The sequence below is a fragment of the Magallana gigas genome, chromosome 5 (genome assembly GCF_963853765.1).
Source record: "Magallana gigas chromosome 5, xbMagGiga1.1, whole genome shotgun sequence".
In the NCBI taxonomy this organism is placed as follows: Eukaryota; Metazoa; Mollusca; class Bivalvia; order Ostreida; family Ostreidae; genus Magallana; species Magallana gigas.
This window is the reverse complement of record NC_088857.1, coordinates 7,238,854-7,253,878: the sequence shown is the minus strand read 5'-3', so window position 1 is coordinate 7,253,878 and position 15,025 is coordinate 7,238,854. Positions and strand designations below refer to the sequence as shown.

At 35.4% G+C, this 15,025-nt stretch overlaps 1 protein-coding gene and 1 long non-coding RNA gene across 2 annotated transcripts; one reads left to right on the top strand and one right to left on the bottom strand.

The window, feature by feature from the left end:
• The first annotated feature begins 3,755 nt into the window (after window positions 1-3,755).
• LOC105317526 (kelch domain-containing protein 10) lies at window positions 3,756-8,895 on the top strand. The gene is made up of 12 exons (XM_020062871.3): window positions 3,756-4,044; window positions 4,316-4,460; window positions 4,595-4,630; window positions 4,732-4,889; window positions 5,165-5,282; window positions 5,852-5,950; window positions 6,168-6,261; window positions 6,482-6,562; window positions 6,684-6,769; window positions 6,897-7,116; window positions 8,223-8,362; window positions 8,449-8,895. Exons 1-12 carry the CDS (start codon window positions 3,807-3,809, stop codon window positions 8,771-8,773), a joined length of 1,740 nt encoding a protein of 579 aa, XP_019918430.3. The 5' UTR covers window positions 3,756-3,806; the 3' UTR covers window positions 8,774-8,895.
• On the bottom strand, window positions 8,394-13,075 carry LOC105317504 (uncharacterized). Its single transcript, XR_010714188.1, has 2 exons — window positions 12,834-13,075; window positions 8,394-9,327 (listed from the first exon to the last, which is right to left on the bottom strand). It is a non-coding gene; the product is annotated as an uncharacterized lncRNA (long non-coding RNA).
• Between the last annotated feature and the right edge of the window lie 1,950 nt (window positions 13,076-15,025).

Here is a 15,025-nt window from a genome sequence, read left to right as displayed (position 1 = left end):
TTACTACGCATCAAAGCAGTTTTACATGTCATTCCGCCCAGTGTTAATCCTGAAGGAAGGTCGGATTAAGTCTAACCTAGATACCAGGCACTAAGTAATGATTTAGCCCCAGAATGATAATCTTGTTCGATCGATTGTACTGCAGTGGATAGGATCAGACGTACATGTATGCTACGTACTATTGTAGCTAGCAAGTGTAGACATCCCGACATAAAGCAGCACATAAAAGTTCTACACTCAGTCTGGTATAGTACAAAATACAGCATATATTTAGAAATAGGGGTCAGATTTGTAATAATGAGTGATGTCATTTAAATGACGAGTTTATATTTCTCGACATATTTCTGGTCTTTTATTACAAATACAGTAAAAAGTTGAACAAAACATTAAAACAGTAAGCAAGTCAAGTTATACTGAGAAAGGCCAAAAGCTAAAATCGAAAACAATTTAATTGTGTACGCCCGTTTACAGAAATATTGTTGGGAATATTTGATACTATTGCTAGCATTCTAACTTTATGTGGGTGTGAAATATTATCTTGACAAAACACATTTAAAATTTATTAAGTTAAGTGCAAGGAAAATTCAAATACTGTAATGGTTTATTTTTTTGAAATGGGAGAAAACATTTACGATAGCTTTAGTTATTTTATCATAAAGTGTTATATAGCCAAAATTATATCTAGAAATCTTGTTATAAAATGGTGCGTTGAATGTGAATGAACTATTTATCACTTGTTAGAAAACTGGGTTATCACGTGTACTTTCAAGAACAAATTATTTAAAATTGTCCTGATTCAAATTTGGTGTGATCAGGAATATGCTCATTGTGTAACTCATTTTTCACTTACTTAGAATGTAAAGATTATCCAAAATCTCGTTATAACGAATCAACTATCACCTTCATGTATGATTTTTAGATGCAATTACGTGTAATATAATTGACCATTTTTTGGGAGTTGATTTTAATCAACTCTCCCATGCAGTTACTCTGGCAAACCGAAAGTGAAACAGTGTTTGGACCTAAGCACAAATCATCACCGCTGACAAGACTTAGTTCTTGAAAATAATAGAAAAATTCGATGTTATGTATGCTGAAGCATTGTTTTTCAAGGAAACTTATGTATAAACACTTTGAAAATAGTCAGATTTATATAATACGAACAATTTAGATATTTTTGTAGTCTCATGTGTTCCTACGCCAGAGTTTAATAAAGTCTCGTTCAACCAGGCGCTCGGCTGTCTCCGTAAATCTCCGACAAGCAGAGAGGCTCTCTTGCTTGTCGGAGATTAACGGAGACAGTCGTCTGGTTGAACGAGACTAGAGTTCGATATCAATAGTACTTGGATCCACACGATTTTTAGAATTGTTTCGATTACTAATACATAGTTTGAAATCTATCTTTAAATATTACACAACATGATTCATATGGGGTTTCTCGAAATTCTTGTCAGAAAAGTCTAAAAAATTCATATAATAAAAATGTGCGTAATTCAAATACAGACTAGAAACTAATTGCCAAGCAAAATAAGTTGATTCTAAAATAAATGATAATCGATGAAATCAACTCCTGTCAGTACTTCAGTACTTTGTTTAATGTTGGCAACAAAAACAATCCCTGATATTGATAATGAAAAATGGTCATCTCCAGGACTTGCAACTAGAGGTGGTCGACACAGGAGTGTAACAAAAGAAAATCGTTTGTGTAAATTTTGTGGCTCAGATATTGATTATGAGTTTCCATTTGTCTTGAAGTGTCGTCACTCGTCAGTGTAAAGAAATTCGATAGAAATACATGTAACATTGGCGGAAACCAAATGTTTACATAATTATTCAATTATTAAGTGTTCAGAACTTTCAAAAATAATTGTTATGCAATATACATAACATTATGGGGAAAAAACTTCCTTCTTTTTTTCAGAGATTATGATTGTCATACGTTGTTTGTTACTCCTGTTTCTGAAGACCTTTTACTGCATATGTACATGTATATATGCATTTACCATATTTTGTAAATCATCTAGCAGCAGAACTGTAGCTCTACAGGAAATTTGGTTCTACGCTTATCAACCTAATTCTCCCATAGAGCTACAGTTCTGCAGCAATAAATCATCGTAAACGAAAACTTAAAGAAATAAAAGCGGTAATATATTTCGTTATTTCGTTTTTTTATAATCATATGTTTAACATTGTGATATAATTCATTCAGTTCAGTTCTTCTGAGTATCAGCTTCATTGCTTTAACGATAAGAGACATGACAGCTTACTCCTTTAACAAAGTGATGAGTTTAAATAACTTTCATCTTTAAACAAATAAACACATTTTTCCTTTTGGTTACTAAGAATAAATTGATGTAAAATGTGTATTCTTCTAATTCGTATTTTGTGTATACGTTAAAACTTTCCAACGAATTGTTAAAAATAGGTATATATACATGCCCTAAGTTTGAGTCTTTGAGGCGTATTAAGAATATGAGAATTTTAAGAGTGAGGAGGTTCGCTCTTGAATAACGGAAGCCAGGTGTGGCCATGTGCACTCTAGGCTCTATATATATCCAAGAACTTTGAGTTGACGTGGGAGGTAGGGATAGGACCCGGCGGTCCTTTTAATGATACCTCTAGAGACAAAAGCTCAAGATTGTTTGATAAATCGCACCTTACACCGGCTCTTTATGTCTTACGAATGGGCATACGTTTGATCATTGCAATCATTAAAGAGTGAAAATCTGCGTACGTGTTTTAATGTTATCTTTTCAATATATAATAACAATGAGTGATTAAGTTGTATGCAAGGTCCAAAAGTAAATTTTCGAAGCCCAAGAAGATTCATTCCACATTTAAGATTTGAAATTAAAAAATGCTAGTTTTTAAGTTTTCGTTGCCAATGACCAAAAAAAAATTTGATCCTATATATATGAGGTGAGAGAGAGAGAGAGAGAGAGAGAGAGAGAGAGAGAGAGAGAGAGAGAGAGAGAGAGAGAGAGAGAGAGAGAGAGAGAGTCTTTTATTCTGGCAATCTATAATAAATAGTCTCTTGCTTGATTCACGTATGTTTGTTATAATTTCATATAGCTCAAAACTGTCTGAAAGATGAAAGCCAGATTTTTAAAATTCGCGAGGGCTGATCTGATTCTCGTGATTTTATGCAGATTTTAATTCCTCGCGCTTAATAAGGAATTTACAGTAGTAGTATATTTTTTGTCATGGTAAATAACGGTACATCATCATGAACCATCGTCAGTAAATAAGTGGGAGAAAATGTATTAAAAATTAATATCCAGTAAACACACGTATTTCTTAGTTGATATCTGTAAACACACGCATATATCATGAGGGATTTCACGAATTTCCTATAGTTCAGGAAATACATGTAGTTCCTGATTTCACATATACATGAAGACACATTCAAAAAGATTATAGTTTAAAACTAGCTAGTATGTGTGGTTTGACTCCGCAAATATCGTCTGTATTTTCATCGTAGTACTTTCGGCATGCACATAAAGATTGCTATTGTCAAAATTAAAAATGCAATGTACAAAAAGCGTCAATTAAAACTTTACCTTCCTTGTGTTAATCATATGATAATATATTGCATCATGAGATTTATTTATAAACAGTGTATTTAATTAGTAACAACAAAGAAAAGGCTCTTATAAACACTAGTAATTGATGTACAAATTTTTCTATACATTGAAAGACAACTTTCGGTAAATCCATTCGAGCACCTTATGACGTAGAGCGCGCTATCTATAGAACTCACGGAAACTCGGAGTGATGCGTGCAAATGGTGTCAGCCGGCGGTTAACATGGCGCTGTCCCTGTTGTCACTTTCACTGATTTTGTTTTTTTCTCCACTGATTAGGGGACTGCAGTGGGAGTCATTGGCAAACAATGCTTCCGTGTCCCCAACCAGCAGACGGGACCACGCCCTTGGGTTGGTCATGTCGGGCAACACGAGTTATCTGATCTTGTTTGGGGGACGGTCAAACTCGAATGAAATCCTGCATGATACTTGGGTGTTTGAGAGCCTAGGAAGTTTTAATGGTAAGCGATCTGGTTAATTTTCCTTGTATTACACTGTTTTTCCATACTAAAGAAATATTTAAGCCAGCTGTAAAACTCGATCGGAAATATCAAACAACTGTCAAATGTAGGGCTATCGTAATTCCAAAACGTTGAATTGTTGAATTGCTTCATTACTCGCGAAAAAAATAATACCAAATAATATGTTTATATCATAGCTTTGCATGTGGATCCTGATTAACGGACTGTACATGTGATGGATACAGATGCATGTAGTTCTGTTTGTTCACAGGGTCGTGGCGTAACGTCACAAAGAGCATACACCCCACCGCCAGGTTTGCTATGGTTTATGGATCAAGCAATGACTTCTTCTATATTGCCACTGGAGAAGGTGGAAACAGCAATTATTTCAATGACATCTGGAAATTTGATATTAGGTTTGCTTTCCAATTGTTCTGTTTGATACATTATGCACAAATCTTTTATCAATCGTTCAAACTGACTTTTTACCGGGTTTATCACTAGTCCTTTTTAACTACTATGCTTTGATATGTTTGTTCTCTTTATTTAGAACTGAAGAATGGAAGGAGTTGGGCAAGACCAATAGGTTACAGTTTTTATCAATAAATACGCATTGGTATTCATTTGAAAAAAAAAATGTTGATGTTTTTTTCATTTACAATATTAGAATCATGTTTCCAACTGCAGACAACAATTGAAAGACGATTATTATCCCAAGCCTCGGTCTGGGGCATCGGGAGGGGTATACCCCGGGAGTTCAAAGTTCTTCGTCCATCAGGGAATTTCGGATACGAGTCACTTTGACACGGTCATATTTGACATTGACACAGAAGAGTGGAGTGTTGGTAACGTTAGAGGCGTGTCCAGCAGAGCGAGCGCTTGCGCGCGCCAAAATTTGTGTTGCAGGTGTAGGAAATCATTGTGAGCTCTCGCTGTGTTGAATGCGCCTCTTTAATATTTTGACATTGTAAAGTTTGGTAAAATAAAATGACGTGCATGATTTAGAATCCTGGATGCTCATTTTTGTTGAAGATTTAGGTACCTCTCACAACATTGAAATCTGTTGTCTACAGCGTTTATATATGATCATAGCGTTTACATGTATGTATAATGTTTATAGTTGACTGTAAAGATGGCCAGTGTAACGCCTACACTCCGTACTACCCCCACGCCCGATGTCACCATGCAGGGACATTGACTAGCCCCAACAGTCTGCTCATCTTTGGTGGATGTCTCTCGTAAGGCTACCGTGTACATGTACATATTGTAATATAAGACTACCGTGTACATGTACACATTGTAATATAAGACTACCGTGTACATGTACACATTGTAATATAAGACTACCGTGTACATGTACACATTGTAATATAAGACTACCGTGTACATGTACACATTGTAATATAAGACTACCGTGTACATGTACACATTGTAATATAAAACAACTACCGTGTACATGTACACATTGTAATATAAAACAACTTTTATTCACGACGACTTTATTCAGCGATTGACCGAAGAAAACCCGGTTTGTGGCGATTAATTTTCGCGATTTAGTGTATTACTGAATAATCTAAAAAGTATAATACCAAAGACATCTGAGTACTGGTTTGCGGCGATAAATATTGGCAACGATGAGGGTTTCGCGATCCTCGCGAAAAATTCTCGCAAGCGAATAAAAGTTGGTTTACAGTGCTTGATGTCCATAGTACCTTTGTTTTGTGTTGTCCCACATTGTAATACATGTCAATAATGTCCATAGTAAAATACCTCTTTGTTTGTGTTATACCACGGGTTCTGGTTTCAGGTACGTGGATACAGGCGGAGAGTGTCCGTCCGGAGACACGTGGGTATTTGATGCACAGAGTCTAATCTGGGCGGAAGTGAACACCTGTCCCGTTCCCAGGTAACAAACTAGCTGCACATCGTGTGGTTCTATAATGGCGTACATCTTCTGTATATCGCTATATCATTCTCAGAATACTTTAGGTCAGCAACAATTGGCAAATTCAAGCTTGATTTAAGGTCAATACAACAGTATATTTACATGTACATAGTAAAAATGAATACCAGCAACGTTCTGTAGGAAAACATTAGACTGAAATGATTGGGTTGATATGTAGGGTTTATGGCGGTATGGCCCTGTTGCCTCCAGGGAACGGTCTGAGACGAGTGGTGTTGTATGGAGGAATAGAAGACACGCCACAGGTCATTCAGGTACTTAGTATGCCACTATCGACCCAGGGTTGCTTTAAGGCCATCAGATGCATGGGCTTATAGAATACATTTAGGAATAAAAACGATAACTAACAACCATTCTTAAAAGTGATGCTTCAAGGAAAATGATTATTTTTTTTTCTCGATATTCATAATTGTTTAAAAGTTTCTTAAAGAATCCTGTAATCCTAATGAAAAAGTTTAACTTGACATTTTGAAGACGACAAGGTCACCAGCGGACATGGTGGGACTGTTTGACCCGGTCAACAAGATTTGGTCGCTGCACATGACAACGGCCAAAGTAAGACTTCATAGACAACCATAGTATACATGTAACTTCAGTGCATCTCGATACAAATACTTGTAACAAAATAACAATGTCAACATAGATGACAGTGTTTTGATTTTGCATTTATTCACAGCAATCCTTTCCTCCACTAAGGGCATCAGTTGCCATGGTAACAGGTCCAGATGGAATCTTTATGTTTGGAGGATACGATATCAACAGGTTATAGGAGTAAAGCTTAAATACGGCAATAAATGTGTTTCTTTAATTCTTTTTTATCTTGAGATTTCTTCATTAATGCCGTTAATGTGTATTCAGCTGTTGATAAAAGATCCGTTTTATTTCTCAGTGGATCGTTGCTAGGCGACCTGTGGCTGCTTCGAGGTGATTCGTGGACAGCTGAAAGAAGCGTCACGGTTGAGTGCCCGCGATCTTTTACCAACTTTATACTGGCGCATGGCTGTCTAATGGTGATAGGATGGGGGATATTCGTCGTATGGGGAGCCTATATTGCTAGATATTTCAAATCATCGGGGGACACATGGTTTTACCTCCATCTGATTTTACAAGTATGAGCTAGGAACACATTATAATTATAGTAGTGTATTCTGCGTACCCATCGCAACACGTGCATAACTTTAATACCAAACTGGCACTGTACCAGTTATCCGCTAAATTTAACGTTTTCTTTCCGTATTTCTTTGTTTCTTGATATTTTTGGATAAAACTTGACATACGTTAAATGGTGATTTCCTTGTTTATCCATCTGTTAGATTATATCATTGTTAAGAACTCAAAACATATTGTTTTTGTGCTTTTTAGCATGCCCCGAATTTGCCATGCTTTACAATTTACTGTATCAGTTATCGGCTTTGCGATTATAACATAGTAAAATCCCTGTACATGTTGATTTGATACTCTGCATAATGTACTTTGAATTATGGCCCTTTTTGGGCCAGACTAAAGGTAGTAAGGGTTATAATACATTAACAAAACTCATAAAATTGTTCGTTTCTTATCATACGGTAATACACAAAATCGCTGACTTTTCAATACACAATATTGTGCAATCAGGCGTACAACTGCGCTATGAATCTCTTAGAGTTTAATAAATTCCTTTTGTTTGTACATGTAATACCGGTATGTATTGATATTATGTCAAATCAAAGAAGGTATATGGTAACGTATCACAAAGATGCCATAATCTAGTTTTCACTTATTACGTCACTTCCCCCACTGCTGAAAGTGCAAAGATGTAAATCAGCGGTAAACAATGATCGTTCAAGCTCATGGTTAAATCATATTTAAGAAATATTTCAAGCAAACTTACTTTTCTTTATTCGAAACAGATGACTGAATTGAAAAATCTCAGATAGTCGCGTGCTATAAACCCGACCTCTCAGTTTAGCCGATAACTGGTCTTAGCCGATAACTGGTACTTTAACCATACAGAAAGAATGGATTAAGCACTATAACTTATAATGAGTTACATATTTACCACTAGCAAAATTAAACAATGGCACTTAATTAAATTCATGCTAACTATTATTTTTCTGAATTGTCTAACCAAGAACTTTTTTTTTAAGTATAACATTTTTCCTACATGTAGAGGTGTAAGGTATTGCCCAGGTTAGAAGCATGATAAAATACATGCCATGCTTTCATTGCCCTACAGATCATTGGGCAGATTTGCAGTTTAGCAGGGTTTATCATGGCAGTCCTTTCCGTCCAGTCCAGACATTTTGGCTTTGCTCATGGAATTATCGGGCTGCTGGTGGTAATACTAGGACTTTTACAGCCGATCAATGCAGTGTTGTAAGTAATGAAATACAAATACACTCATACACATTTAAAACGATAAAGATTTTTTTTCATTATAGCTGTATTTTCATTACTTCCAGTCGACCAAAACACCCGAATGAGGAATCTAAAAAATCACTTCATCGAGTAATATGGGAATCGATTCACTATATTGGCGGGAAGTCGGCCATTTTGCTAGCTCTGGCAAACATTTCATTGGGCGTGTTCGTGGCGAACTCTCGCCCCGTGGCATGGACTGTTTGGTTTGTCTACCTTGGTATCGTCGTCATGGTTCTTGTCATTTCTCAACTTCTCCAGGACTGCCTAAAATTTAGAAAGAGACCCAAAGATTTTCTTGAACTCGTTCCCGGCTCAGAAAATACTATTCATAATTACAAGCCTAAAATGGCCGAAGGGCACGTTTAAAACAGTTTCATTTTTGTTTCCCATATAATGTTGTATAACGAATCATATATAACGATTATATGAAGGCATTGTTATCTTTATGTTAACACATTAGTTATAAAATAAATAATTTAGTTTTTTCATTTTTAATATCTTTATTTTCCTTTACCTTTGCGTGAGACATATACAGACTAGTGTACATTCAATAAAAATATAATGTGATTGTATTTAAATATGCCCATGGGTAAATGTGAAATTCTGAACATCCGAGTCAGATATGTTCAAGTGTCCAAAATTGGGTCCAAGAATCTGTTCCAGAATTCTCCCAATGTCTTCGTCTTGCGTAATGTGATTCTCTCCACGAATGACCCTGACCCCCAGTAGGAAGACCAGGCACGTGATGGTGACAACCAAAATGGTCAAAGCGAAAACGAGGGCACGTGACTTCTCGGATGGTCCCTTAGAGAGCAGACGAGATTTGGAGATAATGGAGGTGAAAGGGCCTCGTTCAGGTGCCTCTGAAGGCTTTTCTTCAAAAACAATTGCATGGCATTTTCGACCCGCAGAAAACTCTCCTAAAAGAATTAAAAATTTATACAAATGTCAAGCACGATAAATCTGAACCCTTTTTAAATTGAAAAAGAAAAAATACCAACCGTCTAACAATTGTTACATTGAACAAGTATCTCGACAGTACTTTTGAATTGATTGTGAACACCGTTATTTAGCATTTTCTATTTGATTGAAAATATATCTTTACTACTTGGCTTTTTTATCCCAGACTTGCGAGCAAACGCGTAAAAAGGCCACCAATCCTAGCTAAAAATGCATCGAGACAGGGCTCAGAATCAACAAAAAACAAAAACTCAAAACTTATGAGAATAAACAAAAACATTAACAGCATAGAAATTGATAATACTCAATCTAAAAATGATCGTATCTGGAATAAAGTAAAAGCAATAATATGAAAGCAGGAAAGTGCATTTAGACGTGTTTTATGTTATTATTGTATTTTTAATAATTTATAAGATACTTGGATACTAGTAATTATCAAAGTCGTTGCACAGGCGGGCAGTGTACAAGACAAATTACATTAATATATTTGGCGTGGTAAAGCATTGATTCTTTTTGGTGTAGTTTGACCCCCCTGTAAATGTTACAACACCGGCTTTGCAGAATATAGAAATTATACAGATCTTGTCTTCTTCCTGTTTTATTAATAATTTACAAATAACTACAATCACAGACATGTTTTAGGAGATGAAAAAAAATTCAAGGATGAATTCATCACTGGTATAGTATGAAATTAGACTTATAAAACCGTCTAATTCTAAGCCTTCGCAACTTCGCACTTTCGCCTTTGCCTTTTTGATTGCATTCAGCAAGTCTCGGTCGATTGCACAGAATTTGATGCAGGCACCGTACTCGCCAAGGTTTTCCGATTAATCAATGATATGCGCTAGGCCATTGTGCTTACTATGAATGTATCTTTACATTATCCAGTGTCTTTGCCTGTGATAACACTACGTATCGATTTTGTACTATATAACCCATAATACAAATGACGCCAAATTGAAATTGACGCCAAATAATTTTGGTCGGGGCGTGATCAAATCTATCATAAAGCCCTTCGGGCTTTATTGGATTTGATCGATCACGCCCCGACCAAAATTATCACCTCATAATATTCAAAGAATGATTCCTTATTCCTTATTCATTTAAACAATAAAATGCTTTCTTTGGTGATTCATTCGGGATATGAAGGCAACGACATTGCAGGAAAAATACATAACCCGCATTAGCGGGTAATAATTTCACACAGTAAAGGGGAGGGGGGTCCGGACCCCCCGCCCCCCCTGGAAAATGTAATTTTATATAATAAAATTATTCCCGACAAATACATTTTTTTATCGACCCCCCCCCCCCCCCCCGGAAAAAGTTATGGATCTGCCCAGGTTGTTCTGCGCATGTTTTTTAAAACAAAATCTGCCTCAGATGTCATTTTATACATTTAAAATTGTCTTTAAACGATAGAGAGCTCCACAATTATAAAAAGGCGAGGGCGAGAGTGCGAAGATGCGAAGGAGCGATAGTAGAATCGCTTCTTCGCCTTCGCAATTTTGCTACATAGAAGGTAATAACTAAAAACGTTATATGCAAAAAAAAAAAATTAAGGAAGATCTGATGGTTGATTTGATGACCATAAAGCCTCCTTAATCGTTAGTGGTAGGGAGAGGATTTCAATTACCATTTGATCATACTTAACAAATACACCCATAAATGAATTTAAAAAAACCCAAGAAGTTTTAAGTTTTCCTTTACAATTATCATTATACAAATGTGTAAGAAGACTGCAATAAAGTGTTATGCTCACACCATTGCGTGTTTTCATTTTATGTATGATGAAATATTCAACAAATCATGCATTAGTAAATATTAATTATCGATCCATGACGAATTATTAACAATTATCATTCTGCTTCTGGAATAGATATTGTTTTTGTAATACAATTTCAACAAGAGGGAAGAGTTGGATGATTGAAAGAGGTAGGACAGACTTGATCATATGATTGAAAACCAATATTTGACTCAGAAAAACTTAAGGCAAAGTCTTTTGTAAAAATTTACCAAAAGAGTGTAATATACCTTATACTTCACAGTTTAAAATCCACTTTTTTTGTTTATCTGGCAAACTAGTAAAATGTTTTACTTTAGATGAAATTAAATCAAATAGTTAGTCTCTTTCTTTTGTGAATTTGCTACATTGGATAAGAAAATGCTCTTCATTTTCAATTCTATTCAATGTACAATTTTCACATATTCTTTCTGTTCTGTGGTGCATGAGCGGATCTAGAGAGGGGGTGAAAATGAAAATTCATTAAATTTACATAGTAAAATTATCGCAAATATGCCTTGGACCCCCCCCCCCCCCCCGATAAAGTTTCTGGATCCGCGCATGATGTGTTATTATATCTGCCCAATTCTATATATAGTCTATGCGCTGATATACGCAGTCTACAGATTGGCTTTCTGTATTCAGGTCGTAATAAAGTTGATAACAAGTTTGCAATCTTTAAGTGTTTCGTGTACTGCAAATCCATCGGATATTTTTTAGTCTGAGATTGTTTTAAAGAAATAACAAAGTACTTTTTAGAATATGTCATAATGTTTTGATTATTAAGGATTTTTAGCAACTTTTCTATAGAGGAATCCCAAGTTGTATTTTGGGCGAGATGAAGTTCTTTACTACATAAAAATGCATCTTTCAATAAAGAAAAATATGTTGTTAAATTTTCTAATATGTTGCAATATTTTTGTAATCTGTTGACAATATCTTGATAAAGCGGATATCTTTCTAGTTCAGAAAGTGAACCATGGTTCATACTTTCGTTATTCAAACCCGATATGGTTTTACAAAATTTGAGACACATGTAAAGTTTCAGCAAGTATAAGTTCTTCATTATACTGTTTTATTTTTATGTTATTGACATTAAAAATTCCCCATATTTCATAGTCGTAAAGTAAAATAGGCTTTATAGTGTGATCAAATACTTGTATTTCACTTGTAACAATTTTTAAAAAAAAAACGATCTGAGAGGTGTTAGGGTTCAAGGATTTCCGGAAGTGCGCCAAGCAGCTAGATAAACACGCGGTTATTAAGTACAATGAATTGTGAGGAGCCTTTTATCCTGATGTAATTTATTATTTCTGGATGTATGACTCAGACCATGTTCACATTTATACGCCCTTTCGCTAAAAAACAGCTTTAACACTTGCAGTGCATATATTACATGTCTCGGTCTGAAATGCATTGTCAGAGTAAGACTGTTTTCAAAGTAATTAATTCTTAATGGTTTGATTTTGTACCTAGAATCGTGATTAATATATTCCACGAGATATTTTTCGTAATTATATTCTTTTCCCGATTTTTTTTAATCGAATGTAAATTAAAAACACAAAATAATTGAGGATTGGATGGAGTAACAATAAAACGTCAATAAAATATAAATTATTGTACTGTTGTGGGATTAAGAACAATAGCATCATTAACAATAACTAACAAACAAAATTAATTACTCACTGCCTTCTTTACTGTGAGCCATTCTCTCGTGCTAGATTAGCCGATCTACTACCTTATCCCTGATTGTAATGTGAAGCCCTTCGTGAATTTGATATTGTTTTCATTCTTTGCAATTTCGTTTACATTTCATAAAATCAGATCATTATAAATTTGCACAGAGGGAATTCATAACAAACACTGACCGATTCCGATCGAATTTCGCTCGATGTGGGGCAGATCCATGTGTTAAGGATCTGTCCTTATTCCAATAATGAAACACACATAAAAACTAAACTTTGCAGAAAAAATATTTTAAACCTGTATTTATCTTTAAATTTTAAAGATCAGATCCCTAGTTTGTACTAAAATAATCCCCTGAGCTCTATTTCGTATAGAAAATGTTATCTATTTTATAACTTATTACTCTTTTAAAATTATTTTCCCCGATATATTTTCATCAATTAAAAAAAAAAATGCCTTGTTTGCATTAAAATAATCCGCTGAACTCTATTTAATATAGTTTAATTACTTTTTAAAAATATTTATGATATTCTTTCCTCAATTAAAAAAACCCCAAATGCCTTGTTTGCATTAAAAAAAATCCCCTGAACTTTACTTTATATAAATTTTTATTTTAAAGATTTTTGTTCAATTTTAAAGAACAAATGCTTTCTTTGCACTATAAAATAACAAAGCCTTTTTAGGCTTAATTTGTTTTTAAGTACAATATCATTTTCAGCAACGAAATGATAATAATAAAAAAACATTCCATATTTCTGTATAATGTGTTACAATTATTTTTTGTGCACTCTGCAATGGTTTGATCGTGTCCATAAACCAGGTTACAAACCGCCCTACGCTTCCGTTTTATGCAGATATCGCAGGAAACAATACCACAGCGAACGACATTCCGACAATCCAGGGTCGATATATTGATTGGGATTAAAACGGCAAGGCATAAGACGTGAACTCAGTAGACCAGCGAGAAAAAAAGATTTGTACAAGTCAGGAACGGTGCGTGGTTTTTGAAAGGGCGGGGGGGGGGGGGGGGGGGTATGTGTAACCGAAATCTCGACAATCGAAAAAATATAAAAAATAACCATAATATTCGCAAAAAGGATATTCCTAGGTGCTGGCGAATTAATGTTGGGGGATAGTAGTGCAAACATGCTTCAAAATTGTGTGTGGGGAGAAGGGAGGGCAGTTTTTTCAAAATTTAAGAAAAATGCCCCCCCCCCCCCATTCGAATGCTAAGTGCAAATAATTACAAAGTTTTTGAGAATTAAATGTGTCCTGTTCTCGTGTTTTCTTCATTGTTTTGACGGGTTTCTATTACATAATGGCCAATGTGCATTTTAAGCATGGTATTCCACAGGGTTTAAAAAAAGAACAAACAAATGTAAAAACATATTTAGATCTGGGATAAATAACTATATGCTATAGTAATGTATACACGGAGCTGGTGTCTTTCCCCGAACAGGTCAATGCTCTGCGTGGTCTTTGACCTCGGACAAGTAAAAAACAAACGACCTTGCTTAATGGATTACACCTCTTATGTAATTCACTCGAAATCTGTCTACAGTTGCCTAGATACATTGGCTTTTTTGTTACCAAGAAGCTTTGGATTTCCCAACACTAAGAGACAACGAACCCATGAAAAATGTGTACCTTTCATGTTCCCCTGCATGTGCAGTTTCATAATATTTTTATATCCTAAAGCTCTAGTCGTACATTACCCCCCCCCCCCCCCCCAAAAAAAAAATTAAAAAAAAAAAATATTGTAATATTTTGGTCCGTCAATGAACTTTTGAACTACTAGGTAAATAATGTAATTGTGCAATATATATAAATATATACATGTCTATTTATCCTCATTGTTGACATTCACGGTACGTCGGAGGTGAATGACCGTTGCTGGGTTCAAGTTCAAGGTAAGGAAATGTTTACTAAAATGTTGGAACTTGCGTCGTGAAAGTCACATCCCATAGGCGTCGGAACCGGGGAGGGGGGGGGGGGGGCTTAGCTCACTTTTTTTGCAAAGTTAGACCTAACCATTAGGCACATAGCAGAATAGAGGGTTCAGCCCTCCCCCCTTTTTTTCGCAGGAAATATAATTGTTGCTTAGTGCACCTTGAAAGATTGAGAAGTTGGAGTCTTAGGCATACTAGCCGCACCCCCCCCCCCCCCCTATTAGGAATTTCGTGATTTGGGAA